This window comes from Denticeps clupeoides, chromosome 11 (genome assembly GCF_900700375.1).
Source record: "Denticeps clupeoides chromosome 11, fDenClu1.1, whole genome shotgun sequence".
In the NCBI taxonomy this organism is placed as follows: Eukaryota; Metazoa; Chordata; class Actinopteri; order Clupeiformes; family Denticipitidae; genus Denticeps; species Denticeps clupeoides.
Window position 1 is genome coordinate 4,257,066 of NC_041717.1, and position 22,623 is coordinate 4,279,688.

At 46.3% G+C, this 22,623-nt stretch overlaps 1 protein-coding gene across 4 annotated transcripts in view; it reads right to left on the reverse strand.

Moving 5' to 3' along the window:
- Window positions 1-22,623, reverse strand: part of LOC114799398 (netrin receptor UNC5C-like) — a 123,748-nt gene that overhangs the window by 6,963 nt on the left and 94,162 nt on the right. For 2 of the 4 annotated variants that reach the window (XM_028996016.1, XM_028996020.1), the window contains exons 5-12: window positions 18,345-18,525; window positions 15,325-15,492; window positions 14,806-14,970; window positions 11,239-11,295; window positions 7,657-7,848; window positions 4,878-5,225; window positions 2,778-2,865; window positions 2,523-2,691 (exon numbers count right to left, since the gene is read on the reverse strand). In XM_028996016.1, coding sequence (XP_028851849.1) covers window positions 2,523-2,691; window positions 2,778-2,865; window positions 4,878-5,225; window positions 7,657-7,848; window positions 11,239-11,295; window positions 14,806-14,970; window positions 15,325-15,492; window positions 18,345-18,525 — 1,368 coding nt within the window. The remainder of the gene's footprint in view (window positions 1-2,522; window positions 2,692-2,777; window positions 2,866-4,877; window positions 5,226-7,656; window positions 7,849-11,238; window positions 11,296-14,805; window positions 14,971-15,324; window positions 15,493-18,344; window positions 18,526-22,623) is intronic. The other 2 variants (XM_028996019.1, XM_028996018.1) reach the window with 2 other exon arrangements.

Here is a 22,623-nt window from a genome sequence, read left to right on the forward strand (position 1 = left end):
GAAGAAAAAAACATGAGACAGAATGGGGAATAATTTTGGATGCACCGTATAAGCTGTAGTGTATTCAGGTTCGTACACAAACATCGGACCCTATAGCTAATAAAAGTGCTGATAATCCATCTGCATGGTGTGGCAGTGGGCGTGGTCTAGAGATGACAACTGTCCAGAATGAGGGAGTAGAATGTATCAAAACTGTCAAACTGCATTAAAAGCATCATTAAAGTTCACCATCTGGATGACAGACATAGCAGCACTGAAAACAAATGGACTGAGTGGGCAACTCTCTCCAGGACACACATAACTAGAAACATATACAATTATTTTTATATTTATAGGTACCGTCACCACACCTTTGATGGCTGCCCACTGCTCACTAAGGGTGATACAGGGTTAAATGCAGAGGACACATGTTGTTGTGTCACAGTGTGCTGTGCATCATAATGAAAAAAAAAAACAAAAAAATAAACATGTTCATATCTGTTTCATGAAGACAGATTTAGCTTTACATTTGTGAATTTTCCCCATGCACTGCGTGTATTATAGTGCATTGAGTGTGTGTGTGTGTGTGTGTGTGTGTATGAATGTGCGTACCAACACACTACTGGGAGGCTGCAGCTCACCAGGCACTGACCTCTCCAATAATTCTGCACCGAGAGGCTCTTCCTGTTTCATTAAAGGCGTCGGCTCCAGCTGCGACTCCACCACTTTCATTATTTATAATCCTGATGCCCACATAAGCTGTGCACCGTCATTAATTTCCCGCTATTATGGGAGCGAAAAAGGGAATTAAAATACTTTACAGTAGGCCTGGCCCGTTTAACGGCGGCATTACGACCGGTCATTAGCCTCTTTTACCGGACCTCTGAGACGGCCAGGATCAAGGCCTCAGCCATATAATAGGGTGGCGTGGTGCGGAGGAAGGCGCTGAGAGTGCTACTTATGTTAAAGAGGATTTATGGACGAACTCGCAGTCTCATCCAATTACCTCCACAATGTGGCTCTGTGCAAACGCTCCTGTCCCTCTTTTGTTTGTGGCCGGCTGAAGTCACCTCGGCTCCCTCACGTGTGCTTCAAAAGAAGAAGGTGGAGTGGCCTGTCCGCCTTTTTTTTTTTTTTTGGTACCTCACTCTATCCCCTGGATACCTTGGATACTGTTCCTGAGCAGGAGGAATAGCGGCGGCGGCGGTGATGGGGAACGGAGGGAAAATCCTCATTAAACTGCCTGGCTGGCTTCAGTTAAGTGTAACTCTGCTGGATTTACGGCCATTTTAACAGCCTCTGGTGGCAGCGGCGGGGGGGGGACCGCCCGGATCATCTGTTTCTCGGTCACGGGACCGGATGATATTTTAAATGTGATGATGATTACTTTAATATCTGCCAGCATATGGACACAGGCGATGCGTGCAAGTTATTTATACGTGGCGTGTTGAATTACTTATTCATATCTGTTTTATTATAATCCTGTGAAAGTCAGAAATTGCTCAGAATTTGGATGCAGAAGATCTGCAGTTACTGTGTGGATTCTGACTCCTTAGCAGGAACATCCTTTACATTCATGCATATTTCAGACTCATTTTCCATTTTTATAAAGAATTACCCAGTATAATATCAGCTAATATATTCATAAGCAGTCCCTGGGCCGGTGCGTGACACAGCATGGAGCAAAACGGGTCACGTGACCAGACGGCCCAGCCACAAGCAGGCTCCTCTCACTTCACATACAGTACAGACCAAAAGTTTAGACACCTTCTCATTCAATGTGTTTTCTTTATTTTCATGACCATTTACGTTGGTAGATTCTCACTGAAGGCATCAAAACTATGAATGAACACATGTGGAGTTATGCACTTAACAAAAAAAGGTGAAATAACTGAAAACATGTTTTATATTCTAGTGTCTTTGCTCTGATTACTGCTTTGTACACTCTTGGCATTCTCTCGATGAGCTTCAAGCGGTCGTCACCTGAAATGCTTCTCCAACAGTCTTGAAGGAGTTCCCAGAGGTGTTTAGCACTTGTTGGTCCAGCTCACCCCAAACCATCTGGATTGGGTTCAGGTCAGGTGACTGTGGAGACCAGGTCTTCACTTTTTATTAAGTACATAACTCCACATGTGTTCATTCATAGTTCAGTGAGAATCTACCAATGTAAATGGTCATGAAGATAAAGAAAACACATAGAATGAGAAGATGTCCAGACTTTTGGCCTGTACTGTATCTCTAATTGTGCTTCCGACGGCCAGGAAAACAAATGGCCGTGAATACCGAGGGGTATTTCTGAAAAGGGGCCGGGGAGGGTGACGGTCCCCTGCCCGTAGCTCTGCACATCACACACGGCGCAGGCAGCAATAATTAGCGCGGCAGCGCCGTGGCTCAGCGCCTGAAGGGAGACATTCTCACAAGCGGTGACTTCGCACGACACCCGGTACGGACGGACTCCGGGGGGACGGGAAGAAGAGGTTCTGCTGGCTGTTTACCCACTTCTGCCCTCGTCGATGCCTGTGTGTGGGAGATGGCGGCTTTACCTCCCACTGGCCGTGCTGCAGCTGGCTCTTCAGCTGGACCTGCCAGTCCTCGGCGTCGGCCAGGGCGCAGTGGTGCATGGTGAGGATGAGCGGCCGTGTGAGGAGGGCGCCCGGGGGTCCGCAGCTCACCACGGGGCTCAGGAGCGTCTGGACGTCCTCCACGGGCGGCCTGGAACGGACACGGCTGCCATTTACTGTCCTCTCCCGCCGCCACCAGAGGTGGAAAGAACATCCTTTTACACTCGGACCTCATACCTCATGCTGTCCTTCCTCTGGACGGTGACGTGCATCTCGTACACGCGGCCGTGGGGTACGGCGCCCGCCGGGACCAGGAGACTCACGCCTGCAGGGGACACAGCGAGGACGCTCAAATGAAATACAGTGCTTTCTGCCCAGGATTATAACCGTGAAAAACAAATACACATACAAATTAAATACTGTACTCTGCTGAAAAATTCCCCCTGGCAACGTGAATCAATTAAAAAATGCTAATTGTAATAATAACAGCACTTGTGTACGTTTGAAAAGATGCGTACGTGCCTCCTGCTGCCGGGAACGTGATTTAATGTGATGCACCGGGACAAAATCATTCAGCTTTTATCCAGTTGAATGTGACGCAGCGGGAAAATATCATTCATATTTCTTTTTTGTTACTGTGGCAAAACCAAATGTGGTGTGTAAGGAGGCGGGTTATATGGTGACGCGTCATCCCTCCGTGTGATGATCTCCAAATGGAAGCTATAACGTTTCGTTCAGTCTGACCAGCTGAGTCTGACCCGTCTTCCCACGCTACAAAGTCCAGTCTCTTCTCTACTATAAAATCTGATCTGTGTTTTAAAGAAGATTTACATTTTATTTTTTTAAATAAAACTGTTATCAGCCTGATGGGTCTTGGCTCTTCTCAACAACCATTTTGGAAAATGCTCTACAAAACGAAGATTCTTGACATAAATTGCATCCTGTTTTCTAAAACGTGTCTAGAAACATATCTGGAACCATTACTCAAAAGCTGCACCTAATGATGTAGTTAGAACATTGGCCTGTGAGTCCTCCTGCAAGCCGGGCTCACAGGATGGTATTTACTCTCCGGGCGGGTCAGGCTGAGCTATGAGGTCTCAAGTGAACAAACACATCAGCTGAAAAGGAACCGCATGAAGAACCCTTCATCCCGCAGCTTTAAGGGGTATTTAAGCAGACTGAAAACAGGAACTAGCTGGAACCAACGGCCTCCGGAAACGAGTGTGAAGGTGACACCGCAGCACAGCACACGGTGACTCCTCTGCTTTTAACCCCGCGTCACCCTCGCTGAGAGGCGGGCACCCGGGGACCTTCCGATTACGGGTCCGCTTCCTTGCCTGCTAGGCCACCACTGCAGCCATAATGCATGTGGGACAAGACAACACACGGCCGGGGTTGTTCTGGATGTTCTGTAGCTCACGGTTCTCTAAACGAGTCCCTGGTTCATTCTCTTTCTTTAAGATTTGTAACTGATGCTACACCGGAAAAAAGAAGCACATTTATGCGGATGGACACCTACTCAAATCTCACAGAACCAAGAGCTCCACCAATCATCTAAGCCCCTTGTCCAGAGAGACTTACAGTCAGTAGTTACAGGGACAGTCTCCCCCTGGAGACACTCAGGGTTAAATGTCCTGCTCTGGGACACAATGGTAGTAAGTGGGGTTTGATCGTGGGTCGTCTGGTTTGTAGGCGAGTGTCTGACCCACTATGATGTCCCATCATACACCACGGCCACTTTACCTTCAAGAGTGTATCTGAGAACTGCGGGAGGAAACTGGAGGGCTCTGGGGGTTCAAGGTATATTGGAGCGACTCCAGCTCTGCTGGAGCTGAGTTCTCTCCAGCAGATCCACCACCATCACACCAGGGACAGCTTTCAGCCGCACGCGAGGCGCTACCGGGATGGTTCTGGCAGGAAGTGGGTCAGGCCCGCTAACAGGATGAAGAACGTAAATGAGGGCTGGACTGAACATAATGCTGATGCGCTCGCCTCAGTGTAGCATTAGACACAGTTACAGTCTCTTATCTGCCATGCGGCTACTCATTAAGCAGATTACCATCTGCCGCGTATCACCACGTCCTCCTATTGAATTAACGCGGCTCCTCATTATGTTCTCTGGGTTCCTGGCCGACATCAGGCTGCCTCTGACGTCCCTGACACTTCATATCAAACAGAGTCTCGGCCTTCGGTGGAATTATTGACGGCGGAACACTTTAATTACTACAGAGTAGTCAGGAACTGGCTGTTTACGGCGTCCAGACGCCGGCCTTGTTGTGCATCCTGAGAAGACCAAAAAGTTTATCTGCTACCACAGTGACCTGGATCTGCCCTCACCTGAGTTGGGGACGATCAGGTGGCCCCCGAGGGAGTTGAAGGAGCCCATGGCGGTGCAGGAGGGGTCGCGCGAGCGGGCCAGGGTCTGGCTGCGCAGGTTGATGGTCTCGCTGTCCAGCAGGGAGTGCGTGACCTTGGGCGAGAGCTTGGAGGAGAAGTCGGAGAGGTCGTCCTGAGGGGTCACCACCCCGGACGAGTTGTACACCTTGATCTTCAGGTTGGGCAGCGGGTCCAGCAGCGGCGAGTTGGTCATGGGGATCTTGTCGGAGACGTCGTGGAGGGCGTAGACCGGGCCTCGGTACATGGCGGCGGCGTTGGTCAGGTCGGGCGGAGCGGTCAGGAGGTCGGCTGCAGACATAATCTCGTTATCAGCACCTGACAGGACAACCACACGCTCCCGACACACACAAAAATATAGCTAAACAGTGTGTGTGTGTGTGTGTGTGTGTGTGTGTGTGTGTGTGTGTGCGTGTTTGCGGTTTCTCCTCAGAAGGGCAGCTTTAGCCAGAGGCACGTGGTTATCGCGGCACTGATTGCTAATTAACGTCCCGTTTGCCAGCAGAGAGGAACGTGCTTCTGCTGTAACCCCGCCCGCGACTCTCCCAGCATTCCACACTCCAGAGAACACAACAGGGAAAGCATCAATAAATAATCCCGCCGATTTTTTTTTTTTACCCTTTTTGAGGAGGGCAAATGACAGTAATGATAGAATTTACCGCGGCAAATTGCTAAAAAATGGCCGAGGTGCAGTGAGTGCTCAGCAGCCATGGAGCTCGATACATGGCCAGACGTGGGCGGAACGATTCTTAAAAAAGAAAAATGGGGGCCCCGGCTCGGGGTAATTCATGATAAGGCGATGAAATTAACGCCCCTTGAAATGCGTTCCGCTCACTCCCAGGCAGTACGGTGTACCCACAGTCCACCTAACAAGGCCCAATAAAAAGCGAAACGTATGGCGCTCAGGAGAGCCGTTCTCTCCTCTTTTTTACCAACATCGCAACGGCACCGGTCCTTTTACACGTCACCTTCCGCTCTCCTCCAGGCCCATTTCCAGGCCCATTTAACCACACGGAAAATGTAATTAACAACCAAGAAACCACGGGACGAGATGGCAAAAGCGGGGAGCAACATAATTCTTCATTAATGATAACCTGAGATCCGCCTTCAACCGCAGAGTGACAAGCATCCTAATGGCTCTCCTGATGAAATGTCACCGGGCCCGAACGTGGGCGCGTCCCATTTCATAGCCTGCCTTTTCTCATTTACAGCCTGATTTGAATTTTAATCAGGCCTGTGTCTTCGCCGCTTCTGGTTGTGATATGTACACAACTTCCTGCCGCTACAAAAAGCCACTTTTAGCACCAGAAGGGGGGTGGCCGCTCACTTCTAATCCCGTCCTAATTACATGTCACTGTCAACACGTCACTGGAGAGTGCTGCACTTTTCCCCCTCCCACTGTTCTTTTAGATTTGTTTAATCATTTGCTGCACATCTCCACATTATGAATTTGTCTTGTGATGCTGGCGAACATTTTGTCTGAAATAATTTTTCTTCAGGGGAAACATTAACCTGAAATAACATCAAAATTAAACCAACTCTGTCTGGACTCAGGTAATCACAGCTTGTTTGCACACGGTGACACAACAAAATGTGCCCTCTGCTTTTAACCGTCACCCTGAGTGAGCAGTGGGCAGCCATGACAGGCCCCCGGGGAGCAGCGTGTGGGGACGGTGCTTTGCTCAGTGGCACCGAAGTGGCACGTTGGCGGATCGGGAGTCGAACCGGCAACCTTCTATTTACGGGGCCGCTTCCTTAAACGCGAGGCCACCACTGCACCGTTGACGTCAACCAGTGATTTCCTTCATTATAAGGCTTTGGATCAGACAAATAATAAATGATTATTAAAAGTATTTCAGACATTTTTAGAAATAAATAAATAGATGAGCCCTAGCTTCAGTCTGCTGAGGCTTGTATGACAATTACATTTCATACACGAAATAACTGCTAGATGCAAATTCTTTATGTTTTACACTGTAAAATTGATTATTATGTAATTAAAATGGCAAGCGAACGTATATCATGGTGTGTATACACATACGATACCAGATAAAAGTTTGGATGCACCTACACTGTGGTGGCTATGGAGAAAAAAATAAAAGCCATTTCAAAGAATCCAATGAAAATATTATATTTAGTATTTGTTGTATGAGGAGAAAGTGAAGTGTGTTTGATGAACCTTTTTTTTTCAGAATCACCTCTTTTTACCTTCACGGCTGCATTGTTCACTATTGTCATCATCAAAAGCTGCTTCACGAGATGCTCATTAACATGCGTGAATGATAAGAAAGTGTTCAAGTGCGTCAAATGCTGCCATCACACCAAAAAAATGCACATAAATGAGTACTTGCCTCCAAACTTTTGGTACTATATGTCATAAAGACGTCAAGAAATAAATTGCTAATTGCCTTTTACCCGGTACTGGTTTCCTAGTGCTAGTGTCTCGTTTGCTTTTAAACAGCAATTAGCTTCTTTACTTCCATCTATTAGTGAACCCATTCATTGTTTAATGAACAATTAATTATTATTATTACTTTTGACACACTGCAGGAGAGTGAAAGGATGGATGGACACAGCATGTGACGACTGATTGGACAATGAAGGGCAGCAGATGCAGAGATGAATGGAAATAATTATTCTTGCATTATAGAACTCATCATCTCAACTGACAAAACACCGTCTGTAGCAAAGAAGCAGAGTGAGAGTGGTTTTCCCGTCTCACCTGACCGCGCGGTCTTGATGTTGACCGACTGAAAGCCGCCGTTGAGCGCTGACGAGTCGATGATGTCGGACTCGAAGTCGCGGTGGGTCTTGCGGTAGACAAACAGAGCCACAATGACCGAGATGACCAGGCACATGATGACGGCGATGACAATTCCGACGTAGAGAGCGACGTCATCCGTGCTGGGGGCCGCTAGAGACACGGGAGACAAGTCAGGGGTGAGGACAGACTCACAAATATGTACCAAACACACACACACAGATCCACACATGCACATGCAGTGAGGGAAACGTGGAAAGAGCCAGAGACAATAGGTCAATATTTTATGGTAAGAAATGGGTTCTTAATTTAACGAGGCTGTTAATTATTTTATATCATCCCTGACATATTCTCAAGGTCTCAACTCAATATTTCATAATGTGTGAAAATGCGCAAGAGTGAAAATTTCATACCACCATAAAAAGACAGGCACATAAACTTTTCATTGATGGGGTTACAGAGCATTTTAATTCAGGGCTAAAAGCCTTAATGAGGAAGACCCCCGAGACGAGGCTGTTCACTTCCAGACTGGAGGACTGTTGCTGCTGGCTTTTGCCAATGTTGCAGTGAAGCATTTTCTGTCACTTTGCAAAACATCTTGCATAACTGTATCTTCTGTAATAAGGTCACACAGAACCAGATTCTCCTCCAAAAGGTGATGGAATCTTCCAAAACTTTTTTTTTTTTCCAAAACCTGAACTGGCCTTAATTTATCCAGGTTATTCACATCTCTGTGTGCTCTTACACCAGCAGAGGGCGCTCCACATGCACACACAGTGTCCTGTCTCGGGGTTCAGCCCCAGGTACACGTGTCCAAGCAAATAGTGAACCCATTCTGTCTGTACCCCACTTCTACATATTTTACAAAGCATTAATCAATCAATTCTAACATGACTCCCATTAAAGGACACCCCATGGTCAACAGTGTCTCTGCTGAGTGACCACATACAATTACAGGGGAGACAAAAAGCCCCCTGCAGGTGCCACAGAGAAAAAAATGCTGAATTGTGCAAAAACACGGAAAAAAAAAAGACTAATGGCCGCCTGCTGGGACTCTTCAATGTCACAGAATGGTGAGGGGGACCCATTGTTGGGGACTCTGGCGGGTGACCTTCTCGCACCTGTGGCTATGTTTGCTCCGGTGCCGGCGCACAAATCAGAGCGGGTTAGCGGCCGTGGTTCTAAAGCAGTTCGCCGGCATGGCAGGAGACATTCGTCTTCCCTAATGCAGTCCCTGTCCTCTGCTAAAGACGGGCCGACCTCCCACTTAAAGCAGAAAAGTGCCCCCTTCATCAACTGCAGCGCAAAATGGCGCTTGCGGGGGAGTTTTAATTTACAGTCGGAGATAAATACATTACGCGCCATGAATAGCCGCTTTCTTTTTAACGGATCAAGTGCACGTTTTCGCTTCAGCCAGACAGGTGGCTGAGAGAAGAAACGGCGGGAAAGGTCAAACGATCCGTATGCTGGGCAGCCACACCGATCGACCGGGCCTGTAATTAAGCCACCCGAGCGCTATGCAGATGGCCTAGTGGCAAGATGAGGGGGTAACGGGGTTTGATTACTGGGTAACGCCTGGACCTGGGGCCAGCACTCCAGCGGCTGAGTCTGCGCTTCTTCGCCCTATCGATCCCGGACACTTTTCTGTTTGCTGGACAGATTGAGACGGGAAGGCACAGCCGAGGGAGGCTTTCAAAGGAATCCATCGGATTTTAGTAATGATGCACAGTACAATGGTGTAATCAGTTAATGTGGGTACCTAATGTACTGTATCGTTCAATTTCTGATCCCATAAAAATGCCCTATCACACGTACACACAAGCTTCTTCCACTCCACTTACGAAATCTACTTTTTGTCTTGCAAGTGAGACCAGTTTTTGAAGAACTGTGACACTGTTCCCATTCTCAATTATGAATTGTAATGAAACACTGTGTTCTTTTCTAGTTTCATTCTCATTTCCTAAACTATAGTTGTTTTTGGCGGCCTTTCTTCATTTTAGTTTTAGTCATTGCATCAAGTTGTCTTTTAAGTTTTTATTAGTCTTAGCCACGTCCAGTTACATTTTAATCTAGTCAAGATTCAGTCTGAGCTTTTTAGTCATATTTTAATCAGAATAATCCATGAATATTTTAGTCTAGTTTTAGTCAACGAGAACTGATGACATTTCAGTCTAATTTTAGCCAATTAAAATTGTACTTTAGTCTCTTTTTTTGATGAAAGTGGATCCAAAGGTTGCTTTGTCTGTTTCTCCCAGCCATCTTCAAACCCACCACCATATATCTATGACCCACCACAGGTATCCTGAAAGCTAAATAATGCATGAACTGGATATGAGGAGGTGACGTCATCTGTGCAACCAAATGGGAGACCGTATACCGTATAGACCGTATAGATTTCGTATGGGGCAGTGGTGGCCTAGCGGTTAAGGAAGCGGCCCCGTAATCAGAAGGTTGCCGGTTCGAATCCCGATCCGCCAAGGTGCCACTGAGGTGCCACTGAGCAAAGCACCGTCCCCACACACTGCTCCCCGGGCGCCTGTCATGGCCGCCCACTGCTCAATCAGGGTGATGGGTTAAATGCAGAGGACAAATTTCACTGTGTGCACCGTGTGCTGTGCTGCTGTGTAATCACATGTGACAATCACTTCACTTTATCACAACCGCAGTGACGTTTTGTCCATGAAGAGATTAGATCAGGTAGGACACCTATCATTAAGTTGAGAGTATGTGCAGCGCCATCCCAGTGCAGGCTAGCTAAAGAAAATATGTCTCTTTCCTTCTCACGACTTCTTTACAGCAGCCACATCCGTCTTTCTCTAATATGAAAACGGAAGTAGCAGGAAGAAGAGATGAAAGAGTTGAAATATAATATAACCCACAACCCATTTCCCTGTAGTCATTTAAAAAACATCCTCCGAGACTCACCACCTTACTTGCATTCTTTGATGATAAAAGTGCCGAGCTGCTAAATGGAGTCATTAAAATGTATTGCCCAGATTAATATGTTTCATTGAACGGAAGCCCGAGCGGAAGCCCGAACAATGAACACGCAAGTATTACTATGTTTAATAGAGAGCACAAACACATGGTAACGGACAAGGTGAAGTCCGTCTAGTCTAGCTAGTAAAGTAAGAGAAATGGGCCCGGCATCCAGGCTAACTGAGCACATGCTCCTGAAGAAGCTGTGGAAATGGGACCCACGCAGAGACAGAACGGTTCTTTTTTAAAAGGCGAGGCTCATTTTCATGTGTGTTGCATGTGGGTAAGAACAACTGCCTTCCACTTATACCATGAGACCCTCTGCCATGTCACATTTAATAGGAGACACTTCCCTAGTGCTCCACACTAATTTCGCTGGTCTAATTTCGCCAGACTATAATTGGCTGATATTTCCAAGACATAGAAATTGTTCGGTGGCTTTTTTTTTTTTGGTCCAAAAAAGAAATGGAAGAATGGATAGTAGAAAACAGACAGACATTTCACAAGTCAAATAAAAGAAATGATAGAAGAAATGAAGAGGAAAAAAAAAAGGAAAAAACTCACATGGAACTCCAAACTCATTCTGGGCTTTAGACTCGGTGGACATCTGATAAAATGAACCTTGGGGGAAAGGGAGGAGATGATGAATTGACACACAGGAAAAATGAACCAAATAAAATGATGAGAATGATGCAGGACTATTATGAAACAATTTGAGATTCACTACTCGGCCTCTACTTGAATGGACGGACAAGGAAAATGTGGTTTTTTTTTAGTGTGTTAACTCTCCATAGAATACAGCTACAGATGGGTGACAAATTGAAAATGACTGAAAGTGTTGTTGGAGACCACAAACTACCAGAAAAAAAATAGCATCCTTGTTCAAAATATATTCCATTATTTGACAATGGTGATAACGGTGGAGGCAAGAAGGTTGTTTGGAGCAGAAAGTAGGCAATGAACATATTTTAAAAACTGTTAGCAGCTCTATTTATATTGAGCCATAAACATCATGTTCATACTCATCACCGATTCAGACACACTGGCCTGTACATGGAGGCGTCACTGATGACACATGATGACCCATAAAAGTCACTTTGTATTGATTTTTAGTGACCCTTCCTTCTAAATGTCTCTGCTGTCTTTCTCTTTTTTTAATTTATACTTAATTTATACTTATACTTATTTTATTAAGTAATTGAACCTGAATAAACACCCAACAGCTCACAGAATATAGGAATATATTTTGTAGTAAAATACATTTTACTACATTACAGCTTTCATGAGCAAAACGAATATGAAAGGTTTTCCCAAACCACTCCAGCTATTAGAGAGAGCATCCAAACAATTTACCCATCAGCCTCTCAAATGCAGAAGCTGCAATACTACTGCGAGTTTTTAAGCCCTCGGGGATAACTGCTTCAAATAGCAGTTGCACATTTCTCTAGCTGATGGCAGATCCTGGGATCATAATTATAATGATGAATCGTTTACTTAATGTGTTTTTTTTTTTACGAAAACCAGCATATGGAGAAGGCGCAGTCACTGAGTGGTTAATACAAATACAAGATGTTTCTTTTCTCCAGTCCAGGTCAGCACAGCTTGTTTGGACAGCTACAGTATATACCATCAGGAGATGTCATCTCTCCAGCAAAATGGAGTTACAAAACCACTCAGAAGCCAATATATATCAGACAGAAAAAAGAAAGAAATAGCAAGGGAAGTACTTGAGATGGAGGAGACTGAGGTCAAATGGATTTCAGCTGCTTAGGTTTTAATGGGAAAACTTTGGAGGAGACTGAGCAAAGATGAGAAGTGCCTGAAGGTACAATATCCAGGGGAGGGGGGAATGAGAGTAACCCTAGGAGTGACAATATCTCATGCCGATCTGATGTAGCTTTTTAAATTTCATTGATTTTTTTTAATTGTTTGCATGAAGCATCATACTTCAAACAGCTTAAAAACTATGTATGATTATATATTAAAACCGCAACATTCCCATCTGTGTCTCATCCACATCGTGGCAAACTGGCAATCTGTCTACCTCAAAATACCCTCTTTATGTGGATAGGTCAGACCCCAAACAGGAAGAAAACCAAACACATTACTTTTCTGAATGTAATGTCATTTACACTGATGATCACTTTTATTTCTCCTGCCATGGTCAGTTTTACTTTGACTATGTTGTCATATAAATGTACAATATAGGGGAAATCCTGATTTTTTATTGTATTCTTACCTACATAATATAATATAATATAATATAATATAATATAATATAATATAATATAATATAATATAATATAAGCCATAGCAGAGCCAGTGTTGTGAGGCGATGTTCAGTATTTAGTTTACAGGTGTCTTAGTACAATTTGGAAATGTAATGAATCACTCTACACCAGCCAATAAGAGCAGAGCTCATCAACATATTAATGAGATCATTTAGGGTCAAACAATAGGGCCGTTTTCTGTTCAGTTCAAAGTAGACACCAGAGAATGATTTGAAATACTGAAAAAATGCACATGGCACCTTTAATGGTAATGATGTACTAGACTGCTTCCATTTGAGGCTCATAGTCATTTTGCAATCAAGCTACGTCGGAAAAGCCCATGGATTTCTCCATAAGTGCCGACAAAATAGGGCTTCAGCCTTTTAACTCATAAAAATCTATCAAAGGAAATGAGGCTAAATCTATATTGTTATGGCTTTTATATTCTCAGTAAACTAGCTATCCATCTACAGAGGACCTAATGCTTCAGTTATAGATTCGTGAAACCCAGAGAAGATGATGGGCCTAATGAATCTCCTACTGGGGACCCATTTCGCTGTGGTTGGTGCACCGTCCCTCTTACTTAGACAAAGTGATGACCGCACATGAGATATGGCGAGAGTGACACTAACGACTCCTATGCAACCATCACGTATGGTTAGCAGTGGATCAATAGTACTACTAATACAAATGCAAGAACATTTATACAGCGGCCATTTGTACAATACGCATATTGAGTTATGTGCATGGAAATGTTCTGGACAGTGTCTAAAAGGATGAGGAAGAATTTCAAGAGAACCTCTAAGTTCATTTTCTCAGCTTGTTACCATTCTGACCAATCAGGTACTGATGTACTAGAGCACGCCAAGGACAAAATGGACTCAAAGGTTCATGGCTGGATCAATAAGCAAAAAATCTAAAAAGACAGACGTGCGAAATACACAATAATTGTTTGGGTTCTTATACAACACATTCTGGTCATTACAGCATACAAATCCATTTTTTTCCGCGGGTTGGAAGATTGCTTTTTATTGGTGTCAAAATCACAGTAATCTTTGCTGCCAGGTAATTATACCGGTATATGAATAGTAATCGTTTATCATTATCCTTTATATAAAGGCTGTTGAACATAAGGCGCATGACTCTCACAATGGCATCGAGCAGCTCTTGGTATGGGGCCATGCTTGAATCTATATTTATATCTGTGAGAATGGGAACGGGGCTGCACATTGTATTGCATTCTGTGCTGCGCACGAGAGCGTGGCCAGCTATCACTTGCCGGCATAGAAACAGTCAAACTCATGTCAAACAAATAGGCTTAGAGAGGGATTTGCAGAAACGCATAAATGCATACGCCCTCCACACACACGCAGAGGAATGCACAAACACACACTTGCACATGCTTGTGCACACACTCTGGCACGCACCCTCTGACGAATGTGCTTTCTTTTGGAGTCTCATTATCTTGGGTGCCATTTATTTAAGTCAAAATCAAAGGGCTCTGCACTATTTCACTATGCAAATTTGCTTATGCTTGCATATATGTGCATACCTGTATGTGTGTATCTATTGTATATAAATTATAAATAAAAATAGAAAAAAGGGGCAGTGGTGGCCTAGCAGGTAAAGAAGAGGACTCGAAACTTCAAGGTTGCAGGTTCTAACCCTGAACCGCCAAGGTGCCAGTGAGGTCCCCTTGATCAAGGCTGCCTGTCATGGCTGCCCACTGCTCACCAAGGGTGATGGTTCAATACAGAGGACACATTAAGTTGTTTTATTTTACACGTGTAAGGGGTCACCGCCTCCTGCTGCCTGAGCCATTAGCATGAATGTGTTTGCATGTGGCTGCAGGTCAACTCACTCTGCATGCACAGCCCATCTGTGCAGTTCTGAGACTGTAGCACCAGGCCTTCGCAGTCCTTGCCCCCATTTTTGGGCGCCGGGGCGTTGCACTCCCTCCTGCGCCAGTGGGTGCACTCTGTACCACACGTCGACCACTTACTCCACTCTGTCCACTCTCCGTCCACTGCAGGGGAAAGAGAGAGGGAGAGATGATATCGGAACTGACGCGCGGAGACAGACAGTGAGTCTAGCAGACCGCTGTCTGACTCTCCCCCGCCTCTCTCTCCCTTCCACAACCCATCTCATATCTCAAAGCTGATTGTGGCTCACTTCGTTAGCATATTTCTGCTATGTTCCACCCGAGCCGAATAAGTCATGGCTAAACTACTGACTGCAGGTACAGTGTGCCACTCCATCAATCAGGCCAATTAGCGATGGAGTCGTAATTCCATCCTCCGTCCATGGGCCCTGACAGCGAACGCACCAGCATGCTTCATTCGCACTTCACACAGTCGTTCTGCAGCGTCTCAGTCGTTACCCGTGCAGAGAGACGTGCAGGGGAGCTTCTGGATGGCCTGTCCGTCACACGGCGCGCCGCCATTCAGCGGCGTCGGGTTGGTGCAGCTCCTCGTGCGCTTCTGGAAGCCCCGCCCACAGCGGCTGTTACACACCGACCACTCTGTCCAGGTCGACCAGCCTCCATTCACTGTTCATCCAAACACACAAAAAGAGAAAGACAGCATGTGTTCAGACAATCGCTTCAGCAATTCAACATCGGAACATGATACAGGGTTCTCCGCATCCTCGCAGCTCAGCCCAACCCGCCGCTGGCGAACACAATAACCAGCATTAACATCAAGGCCCTCTTCCACCGACTTCCACCAAGTCCTCCGCACAGTGTGCTGCTGCCATGTCCCATATTCCACACACACACACACACCATTCACATAGTATACATGCCTGTGGGTGGCGTGAGGACAGCGGAGAGCCTGCAAACTCCACACACGCATAGCTTGAGGCCAGATACCAACTATGGAGATGTGAGGCCCTGCAACCATATTGGTTTGTATTTAGTACCGTTAAATGTTAAGCGGTTAAATGCAGTTGTTCATTTTGTGAACTGCACTCTGTACGTGTGACAATTTAAAACGTCGAGTGTTTTGGCTCCACCTGTCCACTTATCTATGGGACTCCGTCTACGGCTGAATAGTTGTATGAGTATAAAAAAGATGTTAATCAAGCGATATGAGATTCAATCCCCAGAGCGAGATTAGAAAATAGCTATTGGCCGAATCCATCCAGTAGTGACGGTGAAATCTGACAAGAAACATTCAAGGACAAGGACAACATGGCAGGACTGATCACAGACAGACGGCTCAGTAACATGTTACAGGGCCATCTTGAGCCAGGATGCAGAGATGAGGCGCACAGGCAGGATTTACATCTCCGTTCTTGCACCGAATCCGGCGACCCGTGTCTGTTCATGTCTATTGTCAATGCCTTCCAGAGACTTGATATTTTCTCTTAAATTCACATTAAACTATTTTAAATGTCCAATGCAAGCCTCCATCCAATTTTTTCCCATACGTGGACCTTATTCCGTGCCTTAAACGAATGACTTCCTTTGTAGTTAAGTATCAGGACTGGGTGTGAGTTAGTGTGAGTGCGTATGCGAGCCTGCGCCAACGCCGGAAACGGTAGCACGTGCCAGGGTGCGCCCACACGCTCCCCCTGCTGGGAAAGACCAAGGGCTCAATATTTCTGGACTCTTCTGAAGGAGTGGATTAGTTATAAGAAGCTCCCTCTCTCTGCATTGTCAGAGTCTCCAGCTTTTCCCTTCAACCCCCCCCCCCCCTTCATCATCAGCCGTTTCAAAGATGAGGAGCAACAACGAAGCCAGAAGAAGAGGAGCGCGTTCAAGAGCTTTCGTCAGAGGATGAGCCGACATCAAAGATGCCAAACGCGCTCTGCAGCCGCCGCAGATAATGACTGGCTCATTGCACGAGGGATTGCGCCACAGCCGCAGTCTCGTTACAGCCACAAAATGCCGTCTCTTCGGGGTTTTTTTTTGCCATTATGAGCCTCCGGCGCTCATTAGCGCGACGCGTTACGGCAGCTTGGAGCTTGGTGCCAAAGCTGCGTTTCGGGGCCTGCACCTCGCTGTAGGGGTCAAGCGACGGCGTTCTCAGGGCCGACAAGGAAACACGCGAATAATCAGTACGACGCGTATCCCCGTATACCGCGAGAGCCAATGCGCCGAGTGCACCGTCTACGGAACGCCGGCCTCTGGGTCACAACCCATTTCCCCCGGGCAGGCACGCGCGCGCGGGTTTAATAAGAGCGTATTATCCTCACAAGGGGGGGATATCCACCCCCCCGTCCCCCGGGGTGGATTAGGACTGGAGTGGAGTAGCCGGCTCAGGACGAGCATCATGTCGCTATAGAAGCCAGTTTTATTTTGCCAGTTTCCTACTGAAGCAGACCGGCTTCAATTTCTTTAGTATCCAATTTTATTTTAGTTCTTTTTTTTATCTATATTCAATTAAAGAAGTTAGAAACGTGACATTCTACAATATTGTGCTTTATGGATAAAGAATGACGAGAGCAGGTTTTTGCTGCTTTGCATTGTCACATACGGTTACAGTCCTGAGCAACTCTGAAATGTAAATGCATCCAGCGGTGATAGCGTCCCTGTCCAACATGGACGAGAACTGCCTGCGTTTTGACTCAAAATAATGTCCGGCCTGTAATTTCTTATTCTTATTAGAACACAACTGCCGCAGAAGACGTCTCAGGGCAGAGGGGGCAGCGAGGGGGACGATGGGAACCCAACCAGCGGAATGAAGCGTGTGAAGATCGGACAACAGAGGCCATGTTGGTGTGAGCAAAAAGCACACGGCTCTTCATGAATCAGCCGCGCATGCACGCAATCAACTCCTTCCCAGGCAAGACGTGCAGCGCGGGGACCGTCGTCCACGCGGGAACCATCTGTGCGTTGCACGCCTGAATCACAGACTCCCCGCCGCTCCGACCCTCAGCGAGACATGATTGTGCCTCAGTGAGAAGGAGCAGGTGTGTTGACGCCTGCGTCTTTGAGAAACGGGGACAAATGTGCCGAACTTTAAAGGTTCTTCCCACCAAGGCGCCACTTAACTCGTCTTTTGCTAAAAGTTCCTGCCATCAGAAATCACGCGGTGGGGGACTTTCCATCAAAATGTCATGGCATTCGCTGGTCCCGTTCCCGCTCGAGAGCGGGCTTTCAGACCGTTAGTGGACGAGGTACGGCGGGCAAACGGCGGGCTGTGAACGCGAATGTTAATTACGCCGAGCAGATGGGAGTCGCTGGCAGAGGACACGCCTGGCAGCCGCGCTCAGGACGCCGTTTATTCCTCTCGTATTTGTCGCTGTCGCGTCTGAAGAGTATCGATTTTTTACAGCTAAACCCACAAGTTGATGTAGGGCTGATGATGTGGGTGAAAAAGATGGAATGAGATGAGAGGTACGGGCTGGGGCTGCGGTACGATGTAGGGGTGAGGTGGCGGATGTGAAGGTCGTTACCGTATACGATGACAGTAGCTGTAGTGCTCCTTCGCTTGGCCACGATGTTCTTGGCCACGCAGGTGTAGTTGGCCGTGTCCGACAGCCGCGCCTGCTTGATGATGAGGTTGTGGTCAATGGTGATGTAGAAGTTGCGGTCGTCTGCGGGGTCGATGATCTCTTCGTTTTTCAGCCACTCGACCTGGTCGAAGAGAAACGGAGGCTCTGTGAACGCTGACATGGACCCCACGCGACGCCTGAATATCGGAACAGGTCTGCATAGTCGGGGCACGACAACTGCATTCGCATCTGTGATTAGCTCTTCAATCAGTGTAATTGATCTAAGCGCTGGACATCACAATTCAGCGTACGAGCTGTGGAAAAAATCTGTTCACGTGCACGTAACAACGAATTTCTACACCAATCCATTGAACGCCCTCACTTTCATCCTCCCTTTCAAAAATGCAATCCATAAAGCAGAGGATTTAAATCTGGATCTAATAACTCAATCTCCTTGCTGCCGAATATTAAAAAAATGAAAGCTGGAGACAGCAGGCCAGAGAGCAGCCCGGGTGAAAGGACACACAACGCCGAGCGGTTGTGCGTCTCAATTTGCCGCCATGAAACGATGGGGTGTTTGAGTGTTATTAGATGGTGAGATGAAGGCCCATTGACACTCCCAATAACGGGTGCACGGGCGCGCCGCTAATGAGCCGTGGACGGGCCGACAGGGGAGTCGCGCGGGCGGCGGCCGGATCTGACGGGGGGCCGGGTGTACGGCAGGCTATCACGGCCTGAGCCACTGGCTTTGGACTCAAACCCCGGGCTTATCTAGGCAGACGCAGCGCCTCGTAAGACCCCCGAAATCTCCCATTACATGCACCAGCCATCCAGAAAAAAAGAACAAGGAAAGAGGCGAACATCGCGAAGCTAGTGAGGACAGACAAGCAGAGAGCAATCGCTGCACAAAAAATTTATATATATATATCTGAGCAGTGCGAAATGATCAAAGCCGCAGTAGCGTATGATACGAGCAGACGCTGTAATACTTCACTTTTACATTTTCCTATCAAACCCGGGCCATAAAAGCCCATGACACAGCATTCCCTTTTATTAACATGTCTTCAGTCTGAGTTCCCTCTGATGTACAATCGTGCGCGTGTAAGTGGAAATCCTTCACAATGACCAGATTAGTCCGGAGCTCCAGAGTCTGATTCATGGAGAGCTGGTATGGAGGGTTTTGAGATGACCTTTCAATCAGCCAATAGTAATGGTTTTCCGAGCCTTTATTATTCTAGATGTTCAGATAGGACAGAGAGTGGCACGCTGGTGTTGAGGCACTGTCACCGCTGGGTACAGAGATGTCCAGGTGGCTGAGGTCCGAAGGCGATGAAGGCCTGGAAGTTCAAAATTCATGATTCAAATACATGAACTCTGTGGTAACATGTCGAAGAACGTGTCTATACGGTGTCTATATACAACAGGTAGGTAGCACATATTCCATGTGGGGCAGTGGTGGCCAAGCGGGTAAGGAAGCAGACTCGTAACCGGAAAACAATCCCCTTCACTTCCAACAATCCATCAATCCGTCGCAAAATTGTGGACGTTGGCGCCTTCGGAATAATGTGGAACTCTAGTCAAATATGTATTTCGTGAGGATTCAGATAGTAACTGTGAAGTGTTGTGCAGAGAAACCACAGCACACTCACACATTTTTTTAATATATGGTGCAGTGTTTTTCCCTGCCACATTTATTATTAAATAATAATAAAAGGTTCAGTTTGCCAGATAAAAAAAAAATCTATATTTTGCATCTGATTAATAAAACGCCACGTGAAGATTTTTGGAATACGAAATGATTTGTCACTGTTACGCCATTTTTGGCCATGGGGCTTTTGAGGCGGCCTTTGCCTTTGGTCCGGTGAGGCGGCTCATAAGTAACAACAGACCTCACGCTGCCACAGTTTTCAGATCCGACCGGCTGTTGTTTAAGTTCCTTTACGGATAACTGCAGGTGCGAGTCCAACAAAACTCCCCTTTCTCCGCCACCACGCCGGTTCCCCACTGGGTGATATCAACAACACCAGAGCGCGGCCGTCTGCGGTTTCCCGCTCTCGCTCGGAGCATGCCCAACACCGACGCTCCTTTGAAGTGCGACAACAACCCAGAGGGAGGGAGTGAGTATAACCCGCCCAGTAACTCGCACCCGTATCAGCGTCCACGCCACATCCGCCTCTATTGTCCCCTGATTATTCATAGGTCACGCTGACTAGTCATTTTGGAGTCTAAATGCCAGCTTCACTGGGGATATCTGATTTATTTATTTATATCATTTTGGGGTTGAAAATGAGAGCTGCTGATTTCCCAGAACACAATTACTCTGTGCAGCCGTGATTAAGTCTAGAGTTAATTAGGGTGTGCTTATGAAGAATGTGCAAAATGCCATTTTCTCCCCAAATTATTCAGCACTGCAGGATACTGCTTATCGCACTCTTTTCATCTAATCTCCTTCACTAAACAAAATTATGCAACAAATAACGGAATATAAAATGCATTTTGCATGCCATCAAAGCACACTGACTTCACGAAGGCTGTGGGGCAGTTTCTATAAACAGGGCTTCTGCAGATTTCAACAAAATTTGAAGAACTTTTTATGGTCTAAAAAGGTTAATGAAATGGTTTCATAGCAGAAATATAACTGGAGCCTTGATACTGTGTGTAAAGATCATCTCTGCTTTTAATGTCGAAGGCAGAAGTAGCATTAAATACATATAGATAATTTCAGACCTACTACGTAAAACCACAATGTTTCTAGTACCTTTACATTTAAAACTATGCAACTATGCATTTGTAAATCCGGTACTGCATGCATGTTTGCTTTGCTAGTGACCCAAATTTAGAGCCTCGGCTACTGTCATTGTCATGATCATCATGTTTAATGTTACACATATTTTATGGTAAAGACAAAAAAGTGTAATATTTGGTTATGTTTGGTTATGAATTTCCTCCCACCTGCTCTGTTGTTCTAGACTCCCATGGCTCAATGGTCACTGGTTGACATCTGACATATGCTGAAATTTTTGTATTAAAATTTAAGTGAATTATATAATTTTGTATGATTTCTCATACAGCATTGGCCTGGATACTCTCACACAATTCACTTTCCATGTTGGAAGGTTTAGCAAGTGAACTGTGTGAGTGTGTGTTGCAATAATCGATGCATCATGAAGCACACATCGACTGGCGTTCCACTGGTGTTCTCTTGTCACTGTTAAATGTTCTTTGGGATTTTGACAGAAACTGATGCCAAGAAAACTTTGCATGCAGCGTTTATTTGACGCCAGACAAACGTGCAACTGGCCGAAAACTGGTGCCAAAAGCCCGTTTAATTTTCTCCAATGAGCAGTCAGTAAACGGTCAGTGCTCAGTCCGTGCTCACCTGGCGCCACAAACCCCAGAAAAACGCCTGGTTCAGACGTCCGTGTGAATGACGCCTTAACTCTCATTTCACTGATGTATTTAAAAAACATAAAGTGCATTGTAATGCATTAATAATCAGAATTGAATTGAATTGTGAGAGCAGTGAAGGTTCATACTTCTACTGTTGCCCTTCTGATGGTCACCTGACCTCTACTGGGATCCTTGAGCACGTGGATTTATTGGTTAGGCTCCCTGAGGCTGTTTTTGTCAGCGTTAATAGACAAAAATGCAATTTGCTCTCTGAAGCAGCAGTCCTACTCGATGTGTGTCTCTTAAAAAGGATTAAATTAATGTTTGAATTGAACATTATGGGCACCTCGGGGACTGTATTTTAATAGTCAACCAGTTTATTCTGCATTGCCAGGTAACCTGAAAAACTGCTAAATTAATTTGACTTCCCAAGGTTCAACCACCGACGCCCTTCTCCGGTGGCCTGCGCATGGCGTAAAGTTCATTAAAAAACGGCCATAAACCGAACCAATCTGCTCATAGCATTTTAGGGGAAATCAAACCACAATAACCCGGGTGGTGAGAAATGGACTGTGCCGAACGCTGCCAGTAATGGGCAGCGCGGAACTGGCTGACTTGCGGCTGTGCGCTTTATTCGCGGCCAGGATTCGGTTATTTATCACAAACACTAAAACCACTTAAGCATCATTCACCTCCAGCAGGTTGGGCGCTAACAAGCAAGCTGTAATAACACAGATGGAACACGAGCTCAGGAACCAGGGCGGCGCAGGTGACGGAGGCCGTGATTGGGCCGTACGTGTCCGCCGCGTTTGTCACAGCTGGAGGAGATGCAAGCGGCTGATTGGATGAG